The following is a 22,542-nucleotide window of genomic DNA, read 5'->3' on the forward strand; positions in this document are numbered from 1 at the left end:
ACCACAATCTGAGGACTTCAATAACTCAGACATAGGTTAGGGGTTTGTTATGGAAGTGGATGGGTGAGATTCTGTGGCCTGCATTGTGCAGGAGGTCAGACTAGATGATCATAATGGTCCCTTCTGACCTTAAAGTCTATGAGTCTATAAGTACATGAGTAATGTTACCAGGGACTGCTGAAAGAGGTGATGATAAAAACACTTTTTTTCATTGTCTCAACGAGGTCCTAACTGGCAAATTTACACCAGCAGGAGGACCTGTCAGGGATAAACCAGGAAAGAATAACATAAAAAGAACAAAAAAGCAAGTGGTGGATCACTTTCAAGAGGTGCTAACACCTTCTTGTCAACTGTTGGAAATGGGCCATCCTGATTAACACTACAAAAGTTTTTTTTTTTCTCCTGCTAATATCCCACTTTAATTGATTACGTCTTGTTACAGTTGGTATGGCATCACCCATTTTTTCATGTTCTCTTTGTATATATATCTTCCTACTGTATTTCCCACTGCATGCATCCAATGAAATGGGTTTTAGCCCACACAAGCTTATGCCCAAATAAATTTGTTAGTCTCTAAGGTGCCACAAGTACTCCTGTTCTTTTAACAGCATTGAGGACATTCAAATTGTGGCTCAGGATAGATGAGTGTCGGAGTCTCGTTTGTGCCCTAAGCAACATGTGATGGTGTGGGAAGGATTCAGATTTAGAAATGAAAAATTCCATGAAATGTTGATTTCTCCCCCCTTCCACCTCCCCCTGGTAATTTGATGATGAACACATTTTAACAGTAGTTCTTTTTTAGTTTAGATGGATAAATTTGATGTTTTTTCCTTTCATCTGTGATGTTTTTTCCTTTAGCATCCTTCATTATGTTAATTATGCTGGATCATGCACTCTGGACAGGATATCATTTGCTTATTTGTAACTGCCTTTGTTTTTTAGGCTGTCGAAAACCTCTGTTCTTATAAAGTGTCCCCTACACTTTACAAACAGCTGCGGCAAGTCTGTGAAGATCATGTGAAAGCACAAATCCTTCAGTTCAGAGAATATCCTTTTCTTGTGCACAAAAATATAGTCCAATAATACTTTTAAAATTGTATTTTAAGGTAACACAACAGCAATTGATAAAACAAATGTGTAGGTGTTATATAAGCATTCAATATAGATCTTTAAATCAATCTCACAAAATTCTAGTTACCTGCTTGCCTTAGTTTAATAATTTCTGTGGACAATAAAATATGAATAGCATTTCCATTGTCATGGTAAGAGGTGCATGAGTAATTTTATACCTGGTCTGAAAATTTTCATGACTGTAAGCAATGCTTTGTTAACCTCTTTTGAAACAGCTATTGCATGAGGAGGAGAGTGGTTACAGGGGGAAAGTTGTACAGCAGTCCTGCTCCCTGGCTTTGAGATAAGGTGTTGGATATTTTTACTTTCTAAACTCTCTATGTGCCACTTAGTCCTGGTTTACACTACAAAATTAGGTTGATGTAAGCTGTCTTGTGTCGTCCTTGGTATGCATGTGTCTACACTTACATTTGTGAAGCGCCCCATTACAGTGATGATGTGACACCAACTCCACAGGTGGTGCTGAGCCATGGTCAATGTTCTGAGGTCAACGCAGCATGAGTGTAGACGCTGAGAGCTTGTCTTCACTACTGGGATAAGTCGACCTGAGTTATGCTACTCCAGCTATGTAGCTTAGGTTGACTCTGCCCTGGGTGTCTTCACTGCACTGCATCAGTGGGAGATGCTTTCTGCTCGATTTACCTTACTCTTCTCAGAGAGCTGGAGTACTAGTGTCAACTGGAGAACACTCTTCTGTCGATTTATCAGGTCTTCACTAGAATCACTAAATTGACACCCGCTGCATTGATTGCAGCAGCATCATCAATCTCCCTGGTAGTGAAGACAAGCCCTGAGTTGCCTATGTCAGCCCTAATAGTCCTACAGCAGCTGTGTCTCGTAATGTCCAACACTGACCGCTCTGGTTACAGTTGTGAACTCCAGTGGCTGGGGTCACAGAGACCTAACACCCCCCCCCACCCCCCCGTAAAGCCCAGTGCATTTTTGAAATGCCTGCTCCTGATTATCCAGCTTGGCAAGCACATCTAGCAGCTCTCCTTTGTTGTGTGCAACTGTCCAGCCAACCATGCCAGCTACATTCTCCAGATGAGCTCCAGCTTGGAGTATAGGATAGGAGGCATAGGATTTCCTGGGCCTGTAGGAGAAGAGGCTGTGCAGACACAGTTGTGGACCAGCTGTAGAAATGTGGACATCTACGAGCAGATTGCCTGGAGGATGCAGGAGAGAGGACTATGATAGGGATCACCAGTAGTGCCGGGTGAAAGCGAAGGAAATGCGGCAGGCATATCAGAAGACTAGAAGGGCAACACTCGATCCAGTTTCGAGCCTGCAGACCTGTCAGTTTTACAAAGAGCTGCATGCCATACTCGACGGAGACCCCACTGCCACCCTGCACATCACTGTGGATACCTACGAGGAACCTGAGTCACAGATCCCTGCTGTGAATAGCAAGGGCAAGGAGGAGGGACATACAATCAGCGGGGGTCTGCCTATGCTGCAAGCCAGTGCCCGTCTGAGAATCTACAGTCCAGTCAGTCCAAACAGTTGAGCATGGGAAAGCCTGATACAGGGGAAGAAACGTTGGGGAAGTATGTAATTGTATTTCCCATTCAATGATGTACTGATAGTTTTGTCCTGTTAAGTTGGGGGTACTATCGACCTTTCATTAATTTACTCATACCAGAAGAGGTAGGGTTACAACAGAGAGAGAGCTGTCATCTCTGTACAGTTAGGTGTGGGGACGGACATGCAGAGCAGTTTATGTACAGAGGGATGTCCCTTCAGTCCTCCTGAGAGATCTAAATGAAATGTCCATGGAGGTACTCTGCAATCCTCTCTCAAAGGTTTTTAGGGATGGCAGTCTTTATTTCTTCCTCTGCGATAGGATGCTTTCCTGTGTCTGTTGGCAATAACTTTGGCAGGCATCATTGCAGTAAACTGGCTAGCAGCATGTGGGCTTTCGGGGCTTCAGGACCCTAGTGCTCTCTGTGCCCTTGTCACCCTCAAGAGCGAGATACCAGCTAAAATCATCACTGCCAGTGGAAAACGGTGCCAGCATTTAGTGCCGTTGCCCTATATGCATAGTTTCATGCAACCGAACAATTCCCTTGCCTGTGGTGGGTCATACTCACCATGGCTGGTGCTCTTGAGTGGTGTTGTGCACAAGCACTCTGAAGCAGAAATGTCAATAAACGTGTTGTTTAAAACTTTTTAGGGGAGCAAGGAAAGGGAGTTCTGAATCTTAATTTTCACTTTCGTTATGACTATTGTGGCAAAGATACCTCTCTGTATTTTATTTGTAGTTGTTGCCATTGCAGCCTTGAGGGTTTCCCCCTCCACACCTGCAGGATGCCTGAGTCAGATTAGGAATTAAAAAAAAAGAAGACATGGGAGGACATGTTTAATGAGGTCCTGCAAGCCAGTGCTGCATCCGACCATGAGCAAAGGGCCTGGAGGGTGAATATTGCAGACAGCCTGGAGAAAGAAAGAAAGTGGACAGGGGAAAGGCCTAGGAGTCCTAGCAGGAAAAAGAGAGGGAGATACACCAGGACATAATGGGGCTTCTCTGGCAGTACAAACAGATGCTGCAGACTCTTATGGACCTACAAGCCCAATAATCTATGGGTTCACTTCCCCCAGCAACTCCCCACATCTTTGTTCAACATTTTTCATGACATCAGAAGCTGCTTCCCTTCCCCTACCACTCTGTCCCATGAGACATTAAGAAAACCACAGTTTCTATGTGTTTAGCTAAAATGGGCATAAATATTCCTTCTGTTCCATAACTTAAGTTTTTAACATACAGTAACTCCTCACTTAAAGTCGTCCTGGTTAACGTTCTTTCGTTGTTACATTGCTGATCAATTAGAGAACATGCTTGTTTAAAGTTGTGCAGTGCTCCCTTATAATGTCGTTTGGCAGCCACTTGCTTTGTCCACTGCTTGCAGGAAGAGCAGCCCGTTGCAGCTAGCTGGTGGCTAGTGGAACCAGGGCAGCCCCCCACATCAGCTCCCCTAAGTTCCCTGTGCAGCAGCTGCCCAGCAGACTATCAATTGCCAGGCAGTTCTGCTGTCCCTCCCCCCACTGCCATGTGCTGCTTCTGCCCTCTGCCTTGGAGCTGCACCCAGGAGCCTCCTGCTTGCTGTGCAGGGAAAGAAGGGGGCTAATGTCAGGGTATCCTCCTGCATACCACTTACCCCATCTCCATAGAGAAGTGGAGGGACACAACAGGGTGGAGGGAGCTTGCTGGCAGCAGCTGCTGTCTCAACTGGCTGATCTACTTAAAAAGGCAGCGTACTTGGAGTGGGGTCAGCATACTTAAAGGGGCAATGCACATCTTTCTTTCTCACACAGGGTGTGTGTTTCTGTCTCTGTCTGCCGTGCTGTGTCCCCTCCCTCCATTCGTGTTGCCTTGTAGAATGTGAGTCTACATTAACAACCATGGGCCGAATGCTAGTTCATCATTTAGCAGTAAGGCGTTCCCTGGGAAATATTCCACCCTCTGACTTCACCACCTCAGCCAAGCTTCACAATTATCATTTCTGTGTACAATATTAAATTGTTTGTTTAAAACATATACTCTGTGTGTGTGTGGTGTGTGTGTGTATGTATGTATGTATATAAAAATAGTCTTTTGTCTGGTGGAAAAAAAATTCCCTGGAACCTATTTACATTCATTATGATGGGTAAATTGGATTCACGTAACATCGTTCCACTTAAAGTCACATTTTCTGGAACATAACTACAATGTTAAGCGAGGAGTTACTGTATTTGCTTTTAAATTGCAGAAACTTTTCTTTGCACTGATTTTGTTACTGAATAAAATTTTAATCTTTTGGAAAATATTTCATCTTTATTAGTTCATGTCATATGCTGCAGAGTGCCTGGCAGTACTAAAAGCACCCACTTGTGTCACACTGTGCAATAACAACTCATAGGATCGGTGACAGTGTAATAATCATAAATGTACAGCAAGCACCACAAAATTAACAGGTGCATAGATAGTGTTGTATTTATAGGCGTACACCAAGCACTATACAGTTCCTAACAGGTCCCCAAAACAAGAAGGCCAAGTGGGGCACTTTACAACCCAAAGCACTACTGTGGCTCACTGTTAAAATATTATTTCAAAGCCTCCCTGAGCCATATAGCTCTGTATTGAGCTCTTCTGGTAGCACTTGTGTCTGGCTTTTCAAACTCAGCAGACAGACACTCCACCTCTGCCTTTCACCCTGGGAGCAGCTTTTTCCTCATTTGCTTCACAGATATTACATAGGACAGAGCAGGCAGCTATAACTTTTGGGATATTTTTTTCACTGAGATCCAATTTTGTGAGTGAAGGGATGCTGGTGTCTTCAGTCTACCAAAAGCATATTCAACTGTCATTCAGCACCTGCTGAGCTGGAGTTGAATCTTTCCGTGGTGCTGTCCACGTGGCTGATATACAGCTTCATGAGCAAGGGTTAGGACTTTGTCCCCCAGAATCACTATGGTATTTCAACATTGCCAATGGTAATCCACCGATTGGGAAAGATAGTCCCTACTTGTAGCTTTCTGAACAGTCTTGTGATCTTAAAGATGTGAGCGTCATGCACCTTCCCTGACCAGCCAACACTGATGTTAATGAAGCATCCTTGGTGATCCACCATCATTTGCATAACCATAGAAAAGTAGCCCTTTCTGTTGGCAAAGTGGTCTGATGCCAAAATAGTGTTATGCATGCCATCTGTTGGTCGACTGCAGTTTGGGAGCCCCCGTTGCTGCAAATCTATCCACGTCATGCATGTTGCCGAGTCACAGTACTGCATAGTAGGAGGTGATGAACGGCCATGCACGTTTGCATGACAAAAGCTTCCACAGTGCATTTGCCACCTCCAAAATGATTTCCCATTGACCAGCTATCCTGTGTCACAGGTTTTCAGTGTGATTGTCACTCGCTTCTCCATTTCAGTACAACTGTCATTCTGGTGTCCGTTCGCTGGAGGGCTGGAGCAAACTTGGTGCACAGATCCAGGAATGTTACTTTGCGCATCCAAAATTTTTGCAGCCACTGCTCATCATTCTAAGCCTCCATTCTGATATGATGTCACCAGTTAGTGTTCATTTCTTGGGCCCAGAAGTGGTGCTCCACCATCTGCATCTGCTCTGTAAATGCCACCAACAACCTTGAATTGGTTCTTGCTGTGGCCCACAGCAGTTTGTCCTCCCATGAAATTGTCATGTTCCCTGCTGATGCGGTTCCCTTGTGGCTCTGCAAATACCAGAAGATTGTGTGTTCAGTGCTTGAACTTGTGGGCATGGGCTTGGTTTTTTTCATTTCGTCAAAAGCTATCTTATCTATCTACAGTCAGAATTATATATAAACCCTCTCTTTTTTTCAGATTCCCAGACTTCATCTGATCTTCTGAATTGAGTGCTTTTAAATTTAGGATTTTCTCTGTATAAGAAATTATTTTTAGAGATCTGATATTTCTATACCTGACAGGTATACTCCTTTCCTGTTCCACTGACACAAGATGGTAGTCATCAAAATTTGTCTTACGGAGACTTCAGTTGCTATTGTATTTGAAGGGAAGAGTAGCCACATTTAGATCTCTTCATAATTGGTTTAATGAAACTCAGAAAGCTTGAATCACAGCTGGAGTCTGTTGTTGTGTGAAGTAGCCACGACAATTCATTAAAATAAATTCACGAAGATCTGGGATTTTAGGTGAACCCTATGGGGGGTTTAATGAGGATTATTTAAGCCCTTGGAAGATTTTTAAAAGAATACAGCTGTTTGAACTATGTCTGATGTAAACCAGTCTAATGAACAAATTGCTTTTCAGACACTTCCCCCCAGCTCTCCTCAATGGGAAGGAGAGTTGCTTCTGATTTAAGTAGGACGACTTCTTTAACCTGTCAGAGTTATGTAGTGCAGATGGAGTTGCAGGAGAGCAGCATGAGGTATTCACTAAAAAACTGAGTCATGCTTTTGGAAGAGTTCTCAGCCCTCTGCTCGTCCAGAACTTTTTAGCAACTGAACTGTGATCCCTAACTTCCAGTGCAATTTCATGTGTGTCCATAGAGCAACTTTACTGAATAACTTGCTGAACAAAAATGTACTGAATAAAGATAATCACTAGTATCTGGCCTCAAAAAGATGTTGAACTAATTTTCCTTAGCGGGTGCTGCACAGATTCTCTGGACAGCCTTTTATTTTTAAAGAAGGTAAATAAATGCTGGCAAGATCACTGCAGACAAATGGTAAGTTGACTATTTGTTCAAAACGCAAATCCCTGAGACATCAAAGAAATCTGGTAAATAAATGCTGGGTACATTTCAAAAAATCAGAAGTGGAGAGGGAGTTCAAAGAGTCCTTCAGCCTGCCTTGACTGAAAAATAATTTTCTTAAAAATCGAAACACCTCCCCCCAATTTTTTAAATTTATTCATTTATTTATATATATTGTATAATTTCACTCCAAACAGTAAGGGGGTCTGCACTTATCCTCCACTTGCAATTTTTTTTCTGGGTACTTCCTGGTTGCTTTTAGGCAGCATTTAACAGTGCTTGGGTGCTTCTCCAACCTATAAAATCAGAAGGGTTCAAAGTTAACATTGAAAGAACGGAGAAAACATTAAACTCACATGGATAATTTCACTCAAATTGGTTTTGATATCTTCACAGGGAAAAATGTGATATAGGACATTGGGGCACGAATCACACACTAATAAAATATTCTTAATTCTCCATATCACTTGTAATATTTAAAAGACAAGATAATGGCACCTTACAGAGATGGCAGAGGGGCAATTAGGAAGATTAAGGAACAAACTGGTTGGAAACTCCAATCTCTGCACTCTTGCTCCACAAATTAAAAATGTTGCTGGAAAAATTACCGTTCAAGGGTTTTCATGGGAATTTTCTAAACAAAAGAAAAGTATTTAATTTAGTTTTCACATACTATTCTGAAATGAAAATTGTCATTTCAACTTTAAATGTCATTTTGCTTTGGTTTATGAAAACTAAAAATGACTGGATTTTTTTTTTCATTTGGAGGTTTTATTCTCCTTTCTCTCTTTTACTTTTCCCTTTTTTCCACTGGTTTGAAAAAAGAAAAGGTAGAAGGGGAAGACCCCTAACTTATTTACTGCTTTCCTCTTAAACATTAAGAAAGTATGTTTCTATTCAACAGAATTAAAAAAAAAATTCCAGTGAGAAAACTGAAAAAAAATTGTTGAAATTGGAGCTTTCTTGTGAAAAGATGTTTAGACTAAACCACATTTTCCAGTGGGAAGATTTTTCAGTCAATAAATATTAACCACACCTATAAGAAAGTGAAAAGAAAAGAAGGTGTCAGTGTTAAACTTCTCTCTCTCTCTTCCCCTGCCTCTCAAGAGTTCCAGGTTTCAGTGTGTGGCTTCTTTAGCCACTTCTAATGTATGTTCTAGCATGAAATCTAAGATGGGAAGAGGCCAATTTTCCATATTTAATTTTTTTTATAAGAGTTAAAATTGGTTGCTGGATGTGAAACTTGCTCAGTTAATGGGGGATGAGGAGAGAGGTGGAAGGGGTCTAAATAACCTAGAGAATTATTATTATTATTTTTTTAAGCAAGAGAGAGATGGAAAAATTAAGGCATCAGATATATTCATATTGATACTGAGAAGTGTTTATAACCTTCCCATATTTTTCATCATTTTACTGGGAACTGATTTTCATAGGCAATGGATATATTGCATAACCCACTTTCTTCCCATCATAAAACTGCTTTTTAAAAATACATTTTTAATGTCTAATTAATAGCAGTACACTACAGCATGGTGTGCATTGAAAGCGTATTGGTGCACTTCTTGGGTGGTTGAAGCGTAGAAATAATGCAGGATGATATACAATCTTAATAGCTCTTAAAATTGACTACAGAGTTTGGAATTATTTGGGATACATCTTATAATACAGTTTGTGCTTAGGTAGTACTGCTATCAAGGTCTACAATTTTAAAAAACGTTTACCTTTATACAAATCTGATTTAACACATGCAAAAATTAAATTAATGGACTTGTAAGACATCTTAATTACACAAACACAGGTTCTAATATATAATCCTGTGTGCTTATAAACAGGCAAATTGGTTCAATCAGTGTTTTACATTTTGCAGATCATGATTAGAAGCATTTTCTTATTTTTGGATCGTACATACGTGCTTCAGAATTCATTGCTTCCTTCTATATGGTAGGTATCTGTGTAAGTATGCTCTTGACATAATTGTTGAATATGAACTTATTGTTTTTATAAAGATTAAACTTTACTTTCCGCCCATAATTATTTTGTTTTGTGTATGTAACACATGTAACATCTTTCATTTCTGTAAAATTCCCTATAAATGTGTGGAGTTAAATAATGAATGAGATCAGTTTTTGTCTGGGAATATTATATAAATCAAGCTATATTTCTAATTTTTTTAATTAATTTTCAATATTTACACAGGGATATGGGGCTAGAGCTTTTTAGAAAGCACATTATTAGTGATAAACTAGTTCAAAATAAGACCATTGATGGAATCCTCCTACTGATTGAACGAGAACGCAATGGTGAAACTGTGGACAGAAGCCTGTTACGAAGTCTGTTAAGCATGCTGTCTGATCTACAGGTAAGAATAGCAAACCTTACTAATAGCTGCCACGTTTAAAGGCAGACACAAATTGTGGACCTTTCTAATTCTTTTATGTCCTACAAGAATAACTTTTTTCTAATTAACATGCTTTGGAATTAAAACCATATTTTTAGGATCATGATTAAGTTTAGTAGCTGTACATATAACTGTTCAGTGTCTGTCTATAGCTTGCTTAATTTTCCACTAAAGTTATATCGTAGTAAATTATTCAGTAAAATAAAACTGAGCATGTAATTTATTCTTTTTTAATACCAGTGGCTAGATTGAAGTTTTAGTTTACTGAGATTTTTTAACAAAGAAGGTTAATTCATCCTGTAGTAAGTCTCTAATAATACGCTTAAAAATACTGTATCTGCATTAACGTGCTTGTATCTTTGCTGGCTCCTCCTTGTATTTATCATATAAACACAGTATTGGTACAAATGTATTGGGTATGAACTAATTTGGATGGCTTGACACACATTTATAAAAGAAGCTTAAATAGGGATGCTCCTTTGGGTGATACAAGTAAATGGCTGTATTAGCTGCAACACCCATGCTTGTCGCTCCTCTCCAACCAAAAAATCTAAGAAAAATCTAGTACTGATTTTTCTTTTAAAAAAAAATGATTTGCACTGTATTGAAATGCTCCTTTTTGTTTTTCACTGCCTGTGTGTGTCAACAGCAAATCTAAACTTGTCAGTTGAAAGTATTTGAGAACTCGTTATTACGATAGACAAAAAGTTATCTCCTTGAGACACATGTGGCTGTGTCCTGCTTTCGCTTACTCTGTGATTCTCTTCTCCTTTTGTCCTCTAAATGAGGCCATTTTGCTTTCTGTTTTTTTCCAGCTGTAGGCAATGACCAACGTAGATCCGCAGAGGTTTTAAATTGTAATTCGTAAATCATGGGTATGCAGCTCCCAAATAATATATGTCCACTGTAAATTGTTATAAATGGGACCAAATCCTTCTCATGGAGCGTGTACCCAAAGGCAGGTCTCAGTCCTGGTAGTGAGAAAATTGACTTTTCTTCCAGACCTGAGTTTCTAGCGTGAGACAATGTTGCAATGTTCTCCAGCTACTGGATTGACTTCAGATTTGTATTTTTAAACAGTGTAATTCTGTATTAAAATATGTAGCCTTTAATTGATTCAAAAGTCTTTTTTTCCATTTACTGATCCAGATTAAATGTAGTAACAAAAATATATATCATTGGCATAAGTAAAAGAATTTGGGCTTAGTCCAGATCACAGTGGAAAAGGGTCTGCATCACAAAACCTATCACCACATTCTGGCCTCTCTAAGAGATTACCAAAAAAGATTGGGCGTGAAGTCCAAGCATTCACTATATGGATGCAGTCAAGCTGTAATTTCATGGATTTTCACTTGGATTATACTTGAATAGGCATGAGTGACCAAGTGGACTAATAATTTTTGCACATTTTATTCAAGTAAACTTGAGCCTCCTGTCAGCATTCCAGTCATGCTGTCCATTCTGGTTTTGGTAGAACAAAGGTCATGAGCCTCCTTTCATCCTTCCAGGAAATTCTTTAGCTTGGATTGCCTTAGTTTAGTAGGTATTCCCTGTTCACAGGGTGTTTAAATATGTCAGAGATATTAGGGGAATGGTAAGAGCAAAAACAATAACTCTCATTTTCTGATAAGGCACTGCAAAGCCAATCTGCCTTTCCTGCTAAGCCTCCTAACTGTCATCCATAATGGGCTCTGGTATATCTGGAAAATAAATACGTAATACTCCTTCTTTGAGGTAGTTACAGTGGGTGAAGATAAGCGTCTGTCAGTCATTGTCTTTAGACAATGTAATGCTCCGTGAATGTCCATGCTGAAAGATGTGGATCTGGCTTGTGTGTTCTCTTTTGCCAAAGCTCTCCCCTTTCTTAGCCCAGGTATTCATAGCTGCATCACCTTTTTTATGTCTGTCAGATTTTTAAGAGGCGAGGGCTTAACAGTAGTTTTTTTTAATCTTTGCTAAACAAAGCTAATTATACCCCCTTTCTTGGTTTCTTCCGATCATGTGTGCATTTAGATACAATTTTCTCCTTTGAATTATTTCAGACAGATACTTCTAGTTCTATGCTAGATAGCCTCTAATCTAGGTATTTTTACCCTGGCTGCTGCTATAGTAGGTGAAATCCTTATAGATTCTCCAGTAAATAAACATGGATTGCTGTTTCTCCCTCCACAGCCCCACAGAAAAAGGTTGGTTATTAAGTGAAAGCCAAGTTAATGAAATGAGTTTTACAATTTGTTTGAAAGCAGTGAGGCTGCTGTTCATCCTGATTTCCTTAGATGTCAGTTCTATAGTTGAAGGCCAGCTGCTGAGAAAGTTCTGTTTTCTGCTCACATGACTCTCATTCTTGAGGCTTACTGTTCCAAAGCAGTGTGACTGCATGAGGTCATGATCCCAGAAAGTGGAGGTGTCCCTTTATATAGTTTGGGCCAGTTCTGCTGGAGGGTTTTGAAGATAAGGAATGAAACCTAGAATTTGAGTTGCTCTTCAACAGGGAGCCAATGTAAAGAACTGGAGCTGGGATGACGAATTGGTGGGCTGCTGCATTCTCAAAATTTGTAAGTAGTCATTTTGTAGTAGTAAAACTTATAACTTACAAAATAATGTATTCCTGTGATCAAGTCTGAATTTGACCAGAGTGGGCTTCAGTCTGTCTGGCTATTTGTAGATATAGAGGGTGTTTTTCACAGCTGTGTCAGCTTCAGTGTACGTTACAGAGAGGAGTCTGACAGTCTGAGGGCAAATTCCCTCCATGGTGGGTTGATGTTAGAGTGGCAGCAAGTTTTCAAAGTGCTTTTCTCTCTCAATTGGCATTGCCCTGTCTTGCTTGAGCCTAGCTTCAGCCAATGGCTCTTCATCCAAGTGCTGATATCTCCCAGGCAATATGATAACTAAACTCTGATGCATGGCATTTAATTTCACTTCAACAAAATTTTTCATTCATTTTCATAACTAGATATTTTTGATATCCATACAAATCTTGTTAAGCTTCAGCAACTTCCTGTGGCAGTGAGTTCCATGATTTAATTGCACGTTATATGAAAAAATTTCCTGCCATTAGTTTTGAATTTCTTACCTTTTTTAATTCCAGTGAATGCCCCCATGTCTTGTTACGAGGCAGGGAGAACAAAAGCTCCTGATCTGCCTTTTCTAGGCCATGAATTATTGTGTATACTTTTATCCTGTTTTCTCTACTAGTTTTCTTTCTAAAGTAAACAGTCCCAGGCTTTTCAATTTCTTTTAATATGACGGTATTTCATTGCTCTTGATCATTCCTGTTATTCTTCTTTGAATCCCCTCTAGTTCAGCAATAGACATTGAAGAGGGAAAGGATAGTCCAGTTCATCTGCACCTCATTTGTCTCAGTGAGCCAAAGCAAGATGACTGACCCCAAATTTCTTGGATGAAGATTATTTTGGAAATGATGTTCCTGATTAGTCCAAGCATTTCACCAAAAAGGAGTTACCAATTCTTTGCTGTGATTTCACTAATTTGGAGCTATTGCATTTGCAGCAGGAATGCTGGCAGGAGGATCAAACTCAACTGGACTGGAGTCCCATAATTGTGTTATATTGGCTACTGGTGCCTGTCTGTGTGATTTTTAAACAGAAGCCTATTGATTTAGACAAATCACACACTGAATCCCTGATTGAAGCACACTTACGATATGGTGTGGGAAAACTCCCATTGCAGTTGGTCATTCATACAGACATGAGTGCAGTTTATCATAGAATATCAGGGTTGGAGGGACTTCAGGAGGTCATCTAGTCCAACCCCTTGCTCAAAGCAGGACCAATCCCGTTCTGTACCTATTATACAAATAAACCAGGAACTTCATTATCCAGTAGTGTCAGTGGCACTTTCCTTGAGGACAGACAATTTTGTGTCATGGGATATTTTGTTTCTTTTTCATCTTGACAACTAAAAATAAAAAAGCGAGCCTTAAGCATGAGGTTAATAAGTAACTAAATTAATAATTTCATTTTTTACCTAGGTTTACAAGGAATCATTTGAACAAAAGTTTTTGGAGGAGACAAATTGTTTATATGCGGCAGAGGGCCAAAGGTTAATGCAAGAAAGAGAGGTAAATACACAGCCTTAATGAGCACTAGGAATTAATTTAAAAACCATGGGGCCCAATTCTGTGCTGAGGTACGCACGTTAACCTCCATGTACTGCAGTGTGAGCTGCATTGGTATATCTGAGAGGGAGAATTGAATCCAGTGCGTTGAAGTATCTTTAAATCAGTGGTTTAAGTCAATGGTCCACAGATGTCTAAGATTTCCAGAAAGGACCACACTTCCATTTGAAATTTTTTAGGGGTCTGCAAATGAAAAAAGGTTGAAAACCACTGCTTTAAGTGCATGACTAGAAGTGAGATAACCCAGTGAAATTTGGGCTACGTACAGTCATGCTGCTGGAGAGCACAGTAGTAAGAGCTATGGGGGTATTGGCAACATTACTTCACCTAATAAATTGTAATGTGCGTCCTTTAATGTCATTCCATTTTTTCTTTGATTAATACCTAATTAAGCAGTTGAGTTTTTAAAAAAGGCTTATTTACTCAATAGACTAAGACAGTTGTGTTTTTTATTCTTTTCGGTTAAAGCGATACTGTCCTGTTTTGGCCACAAATTTAGACACTTTCCAAAATGTAAACCAAAAAAAGTCCCCTAAATATAAATGTGTTGGCTCTCCCAAATGAGAGTTGTGAAAGTTAACTGACTCACTACAAATATTCTGAAAGCAACTGTCTGCATGACACTGATGTAAATTGCCATGTCACATGCGTTTCTCTTAGCATTAGAGAAGAAATTAAGGATGGAACAATCCTATCTTGTCAGTACTCTGCTAGTGTATAGTTAAGATAATTGTTGTGATAAAAAGGTTATGCATATGTCATACTCCTTTGTGTTCACTAATGAAATCATTGCATTCTTTTCCTTTGCTAGGTCCCAGAATATCTTCACCACGTTAACAAACGTTTAGAAGAAGAAGGAGATCGAGTGATAACATATTTAGACCACAGCACGCAGTGAGTACAATTTTTCTTTCATTTTCACTGTAGGCCAAACCTGCATGCTATCCGTTCAAAAAGTAATGTGATTATCCATGGTTCGAAAGAAGGCAGGATTATTTCATTAGTATTTAAAAGGGTAATAATGACATTATCTGTAACAAACTTTGTTTGCGAAGGCTATGTATCTTGATTAAAATTAAAATACACAATAACAAGAAAAAAGTGGGAGAGAGAAACATCTGGAGAGATCTAGCAATATGAGTTTGAGGTTTTTGAAATTTTTGAGTTATTATATAATGTATCATTTGGACTTTCAGAACAGTAGTTCAGGTTAACCATTCGTGCGCTGATAATGACATTTAGCTCAAACTGCCTGAGGGAAGGGAACGTGCTTTTTGCCTAATGAAACTGTTAGGTATCCTCACTCATGAGCTCTATTTAAAATGGCAGTCCACTTTTATTAACAGTGTTCTAGGCAATGTTTGGCATTTGATTGTTACAATGATGACTTTATTAAAGTATATCTGTTATTTCTCATTACTTAAAATTATCTACTGCAATCTATGTTGTAATGTATGTATAATGCAAACGAAAATATTTTTTTAGACAGCTGCTATATATTATAAAATACTAACTGTGGTTCTGATCCTGCAAATACTTACTTGCAGGTTGATTAATATTTACTCCACAGTTAGTCTCATCAAAGTCAATGGAACTACTCACATATATGAATTTAAGAACATGCTTAAGTATTTGCACAATCATGGCTTTAAAGTGAAGCCCAAATAAAGAGTAGCCTGGAATTCTAGCAAGGCTAGTCTGTGCAGAGACTTATTGTGGGTCCTGGCTTCTGTCTCGGCTCAGGATGAAAGTATGGGCCCACTGGGAGCCAGAGAGCTCTGAGAAGGAACAATGAGAGAGCCTTGTATAAATCATCACTGATTTCCTCTGATCCTTTTAAGAAGCAGCATTTGCGGGATCTGAAGTCAGTCTCCTTTAGTGATCCTCATATCTCAGAGTTTACCACTGTTCTAGATATGTGAAGGGGGCAGCAAGAATATTTAAAAAAGTAAAAAATTTAACATGTTAGATTTGTACTTGGTGTAGATATGATCCTTCAGGGACAAAAATAACATTAGAAATAATAGAGGACAAGGTAGGTGAAGTGCTAATAGTACTGTGTTAATGTCCTGAGACCTGCATGACTACAGCAACGCTGCATATCAAGAATAATGTCAGGTTAATTTAAACTCATATATTAGGTTTTGTAAAAACATATTTTCTAAAACTTAAGACCAATACAGTTATTCTGTGATTTGTCAGCTTACAATATATTAGTGTAAAGCCAGGATTTGGGTGTTTTGTTTTGCTTTGGGGTATTTTTTTTGTTGACAAATTGCAGAATATTGCTCTGCAACGTTTTCAACCGAAGCATTGCACCACTTTACTAATACATAAAAGCCAGAAAAGGAACCTGACCAGTCTTAGTCAAATGCAGTAAGTAAGTAATCTGCATTTTAGGTGGAAAGTAGAGATAAGTCTACATTGCAAAATTCAGAACCAAGTTTAATATCTTCTCCCAGAGTTTGGTGGTCTGATATGGGGTTCGAGTTCAGCTCGCAAGCGTGCTTCTTTAACCATGAAACCTTAGTTCAGAATTTGGGTTTGAATTTTGAACCACACTAACCTGGGTGGTTTGGTTTTGAGGTTCCAGCTTAGAACCATCTCTTTTTTTATCAAAATAAGAATCTTTAAAACTGTTCTAATTTTTAATATCTAATTTTAAGGTATTATGAATAATAGCAAGAGCTTGTTGTTTTTTAAAGTATCATTTTAATTAGAACCTCCATTTCTTAATTGCATATATTTTTGCAGTATTTTATCTTGAGTTTATTCCTGTTAGAATTTTTTTGTTTATGTAAAATACAGACTGCAAAATTAGAATAAACTATAAATGTTCAATATTTTGTCATGTAATAATGGGAGTTATTCACACATGCATCCTGATAAGAGAGTAATTGCCTTAAACTGTGCAGTATTTCTTATGTGCTCTTTCTTGCCTTACACAGGAAACTACTAATTGCTTGTGTGGAAAAGCAACTACTAGGAGAGCACTTAACAGCTATTTTGCAAAAAGGTATATCTTTCTTAGTTCTTGTAACCTACACTGAAGGACAGATTCTCATACTCTGCAACAATGGTAGATTGCACAGCTATTAGAATGTGGGCCATAGCAGCGACTTCCACGCGTACTGAGAGTGCCACACATCATCTCCAAAATTAAAACTGCTAATGGCACAGGATTATATAAACTTCCAAAACGAGCACCTACATTATTGCAGTAATTCTGTATAAATTACACAGCACAGGTGGAATTAACTTCTAGTTTGCTTGTCACTATATAGTTAAAGAATTTTTGTACAGTCAAATGCAGTGAAGTCCCAGTAAGGTTACTTGTTAAGCCAGTACAGGTCTGTCGCATATTTGGCGGAGGTTCCGTTCCGCGTTATCGCGTAAAGCGAAAACTGCGTATAGTCAAAACCCCAAGCCCTTTAAATCCCACCTGCAGCTCCGGCGGCGGGGCCTGGGGGCATTTAAAGGGCTCCACCGGGCTACCCGCCGTGGCAGGGCCTGGTGGAGCCCTTTAAATGCCCCCCCGGTCTCTGCTGCCGGAGCTGCAGGCGGGATTTAAAGGGCTCTGCCAGGCTTCCCACCATGGTGGGGAGCCCGGTGGAGCCCTTTAAATGCCCTCCTCCCCGTACCGCCGCCAGAGCTGTGGGCGGGATTTAAAGGGCTCTGCCGGGCTTCCCACTGTGGCGGGGAGCCCAGTGGAGCCCTTTAAATCCCACCCGCAGCTTTGGCAGCCTGGCTGGGGCTGGCGTTTAAAGGACCCGGAGCTCCAGGGTGACTGGAGACTTGGGCCCTTTAGTTTGCCAGAGGCTACCAGCCACCTCTGCAGCTGAGAGCCCCCTGGGTGATTTAAAGGCCCTGAGACTCCCAGCCACAGCTGGTGCACCAGGACCTTTAAATCTTGAGGCCACGCCTCTTCTACTTGAGGCCACGCCCCCTCCCGGACTCCAGGCCTTTCAGCGTAAAGCTGAAATCGCGCATGTTAAGTGCGCGTAAGTTGTGAGAGACCTGTACAATATATATTCTCTCTTTGCATCCTTTGGTGTGTCTCTGGAAATCTCAGATTTGTCTTAGTCTTCTTCAGAAGTTCTTGTTGAGTGATCAGTGCCTCTGATATCCTCTTGGTTTTTTAAAAATTAACAGGAACAGTCAATCTTCTTCTTTTACTGGATTTTTAGGCTTCATTGATGTTTCCTGATTTTGTGTGTGTTTTGATATAAAATATATTTTCTGTTCTTAGCTCTGGGTGAGCTTTAGGTTCTGCGTGTTCTGGTAACTTAGCCTCACCCCTCTTTGTTTTCTTCATGTTGCAGAAAATGTCCCCTCCCCACCACTTATTCTCCCTTTATTTTCCATAAAATACTTGGGATATTTTTCTCAAAACTTCTGGCGTTGGCTTCTTTTAGTTGTCTGCCTGATCAGATGGAAGATTATCTGATTTGGTCTACTTTACTAGTCTACCTCTTTCGCTAACTGTCTCACATTTCAGTAACTTACTTTCAGGACCTATGAGTATTGCTGACTAGAGGTGAGTGAATAATTGATTTTTTTGGTTCGAGGATGAACCAAAATATTCAGGAAAAAAAGTTGTTTGGTTTGAAGCGAAGCTAATTCGTTTCTTTTTTATTTTTTTTCCTTGCTGAAACAAAAAAAGAAAAATATTTGATTTGGGTGAAACAAAATTATTAGTTCAATCCAAAACACTTTTTTCCCGGTGTTTTATTTCAGGTGTTTTTCATCCATATTTTTGTTCTCTTTTTTTTTTTTAAATAGCAAAATTTCCAAATGAAATGCTATTTTTGAATGAAAAGTCAAAATGTTTAATTTCCAAATGGGCAAAACAAACTGTTTTGACATTTTTCCATTCTGTGGACCAAAATTCAACCTGAATTCATAAATAGTTTTAGTAACACAAAAAAAATAGCCCAGCTCTGTTTGCTGTCAAGCTGCCTGAAACTGACCAGCTGCCATCTCTTCCAGAACCTACTTCTTACTGTATCTATCTTGCTCTCTGTTGAGAGGGCTTCTAGCACCAAACTTCTATTTTTTTTTATTTATTTTTTTTTAAGTCCTAAACTGACTTTAGTATCCCACACTCAATTCTCTACTGTGTGATTCTATCAAAGTGGCTTGCTGTGCAACAACCAGACCATCGTAATGTTTGTGTGATGAATTAGACATCTTACTCCTTTACTTCCTTTTTCTTTGTCCCTATTTTAAATATATAAATACACTTGTACAATCTTTGGCCTTCACTGATGTGCTTCATTTTATTTTAGCTGTTTTATTCCGTCTTAAATTTATTTTGAAATAGAGGGGTTTAGATGTATATCAACAAGAGAATTAACTATCAGTGGAATTGATGTCATTTGTCAGTGTTGTTGTTTTAAAAGTTTTTCACAGTGACATTTTTATGTAGCAGACATCTGAGTAAGAAATGGTATGTGGTCTTGTTTTAATTATGAATTCTTTGCTAGTTTATAATATATCTCCATATAGATATGGACAATTAATATCTACATCTCTACCTCGATATAACGCGACTTGATATAACACGAATTCGGATATAACACGGTAAAGCAATGCTCCGGGGTGGCGGGGCTGTGCACTTCAGTGGATCAAAGCAAGCTCGATATAACACGGTTTCACCTATAACGTGGTAAGATTTTTTTTGGCTCTCGAGGACAGCGTTCTATCGAAGTAGAGGTGTATGTGCAACTTTCATAATAGAATTGGTTTTCATATTTACATTTTGAGATTGTGATATCTGTAGATTTAAACTAGCTCAGCTTTCACATTCTGTATCTGCGCTTAAAAAAATTAAATGTGGGTAAGTCTAACACCTGTCGATTTGCATAACTTTTTCCATTCGTTTGATCTAGCGGCACACTCTAATCCACTTGACATCCAAGTGTGCCATGCAAATAGAAGAAGACGCTACCTTTTGTAGGTTTTGTTCCTTAGGAGAAGGCATGTGGTATAGTCAGTTAGATACAGGAAAATAAAAGCGTAAAAATGCTTTGAGTATGTATAAGAAACTTTTATTGTATTAGTACAGCTGCCACTGACCAGCTGTTGAGTTTTTGTCTTGTGAGTATAATAAGGCATTCAAAGGGTATGGCAGTATTTTCAAGAAGTTTGGTGCAGCCTTCCTGTTACAGAGTAATTTCACATATATTTTCCTTGCCTATCAAATGTGTGATGTAGTAGAAGTTGTGTGATTGGTCCAAGCACATGAGATGGAAAGAAAAAGAGAAGTATTACTATATTGGCTTGAGGGAGCAGGGGAGGTTGTCACCATCTTTGACCTTCAATAATTGTCAGTTAAAAGGAAAAAGAGAGCACTACAAGATGAAATTGGTTGTTCATGTGCTGAAAAAAACTAATAGATGGATGTGAGACTTCCCTGTACTGTTTAGTTGCTGCTATCTCTGACTTAGTAGGAGGCTACCTTCTGATGCAGTGGAGTATAATTTTCTTCATCGCCCACTGCTCACCAGTAGAAAACCTACCATATATTTTCAAGTCATTGTAATTTATCTATTTTAGGTGTTTTTATGGTGTATGTTGCTGCACTAACTAAAGACTGAGCAAGCCAGTTTTATTTGCATTTTCTTATCCAGCTTCATCCTTGAATTGCTTCTCTTGTTTGTTTATAAAAGTAGAATAAGTTCCTGGCCTTTGTAAAAGTAGACTTAGTTACAGCACAAAATGACAGTGCTGGTAAGAATTGGATGATTTGGGTTTTCAGGAATTGATCTGAACATGAGATAATTCAGCACTATTTGGAGTCATTACCAGTCATCCAATTAAATTTCAAAATTCATAAGTAGAAGTGTATGTATAATATGTTAGAACATGACCCAAAACCTGAGTGTAACATCGGCTAAATTGATGACATGAATTCTGCTCTCATATGGGAGAGGTTGCATTAGTAAAGGCAAAAGTTGAGCGTGGAAAGAATTTGTGGTAATTTGTGTTGATACTATTTGACAGAGAGTTTATGCTGATACTTAACACAGGAAACATAAATCACCACAGCACCCCAAAAGAAATTCTCACAGGATATATATTTTTACTGCTCTAAAGTTGGGGCAGATTTTTTAGTTTACTTACTGAGCTCCTGTTAGTAGTGTGAGATCTCCCAATGAAAAGTGCTATATTAAAGCTAGGTGGTATTATTATTTTACAGCAAGCTCTCAGTAGGCAGCAACTGGTAGGAAAATGTAAATCCTTCAGTTCAAATAGTTTGTTTCTTTCAAAAATATTGTACCACAAACTGCTTAAGCCTGTATAAATACAGACCTAGATCCATAAGGGGACTGAGGCTCAGCTTGGAAATACCTGACTTGAGGCTGTTGGTTCCCCTAAGTGACAGGGCACTTTAAAGTTAGGTACCTAGGATCCATATACAATGCACGGGGAGAATTAGTTACTTAAGAACGGAGTTCCCAAAAGCTAGAATTCTTATCAAGGAGCCACCTAAGCTAGTCAAGAACAGAGCAGTAGCCTAAGCCCCAATCCAGAGAGACATAGGCACCTCTCTCCACTTGAAATTCACAGACACGTATCTTCTCCTGGAGTTAGGGCTGATCTTTTGTGCAAAAAAAATGAGGTGGTAGGGTGCTCTCATTAGGTTCCATAATGTACTCTTTAGAGCACTCACCTAAGATATGAGAGACCTGGGTTCAAACCCACACTCTGCCTTATTTGGAATAGAGATTTGAACCCTGGTCTCCCATATCTAAGGAGAGTATCCTAACCATAGGGCTTTGGAGAATTCTGTGGTTGGCTTAGCCCAGTATTTCCTGTTGAAGCTGTTCCGCTTTGTGTAAAATAACTAAGGCCATGTCTACATCTAAAATTTTGCAGCGCTGGTTGTTACAGCTGTATTAGTACAGCTGTATAGGGCCAGCGCTGCAGAGTGGCCACACTTACAGCAACCAGCGCTGCAAGTGGTGTTAGATGTGGCCACACTGCAGCGCTGTTGGGCGGCTTCAAGGGGGGTTCCCGGACGAGAGAGCAAACCGGGAAAGGAAACCAGCTTCCCCGCGGTTTGCTCTCTCGGTCCCGGAGCCAGCCAGCAAACCGCAGGGAAGGAGACCTGCTTGCTCGGGGTTCCGGGACCGAGAGAGCAAACCGGGAACGCCGCGGTTTTCTCTCTCGGTCCCGGAGCCAGCCAGCAAACTGCAGGGAAGGAGACCTGCTTGCTCGGGGTTCCGGGACCGAGAGAGCAAACCGGGAACGCCGCGGTTTGCTCTCTCGGTCCCGGAGCCAGCCAGCAAACCGCAGGGAAGGAGACCTGCTTGCTCGGGGTTCCGGGACCGAGAGAGCAAACCGGGAAAGGAGACCCGCTTCGCCGCGGTTTGCTCTCTCGGTCCCGGAGCCAGCCAGCAAACCGCAGGGAAGGAGACCTGCTTGCTCGGGGTTCCGGGACCGAGAGAGCAAACCGGGAACGCCGCGGTTTGCTCTCTTGGTCCCGGAGCCAGCCAGCAAACCGCAGGGAAGGAGACCTGCTTGCTCGGGGTTCCGGGACCGAGAGAGCAAACCGGGAAAGGAGACCAGCTTCGCCGCGGTTTGCTCTCTCGGTCCCGGAGCCAGCCAGCAAACCGCAGGGAAGGAGACCTGCTTGCTC

At 40.1% G+C, this 22,542-nt stretch overlaps 1 protein-coding gene across 1 annotated transcript in view; it reads left to right on the forward strand.

Moving 5' to 3' along the window:
• The window catches only part of CUL4A (cullin 4A), an 80,160-nt gene that overhangs the window by 16,425 nt on the left and 41,193 nt on the right, over positions 1-22,542 (forward strand). Inside the window, 7 exon segments of the mRNA XM_030568911.1 lie at positions 943-1,046; positions 7,266-7,335; positions 9,230-9,303; positions 9,559-9,721; positions 13,752-13,841; positions 14,710-14,792; positions 16,847-16,914. Coding sequence (XP_030424771.1) covers positions 943-1,046; positions 7,266-7,335; positions 9,230-9,303; positions 9,559-9,721; positions 13,752-13,841; positions 14,710-14,792; positions 16,847-16,914 — 652 coding nt within the window.

This window comes from Gopherus evgoodei, chromosome 1 (genome assembly GCF_007399415.2).
Source record: "Gopherus evgoodei ecotype Sinaloan lineage chromosome 1, rGopEvg1_v1.p, whole genome shotgun sequence".
NCBI classification, from domain to species: domain Eukaryota; kingdom Metazoa; phylum Chordata; order Testudines; family Testudinidae; genus Gopherus; species Gopherus evgoodei.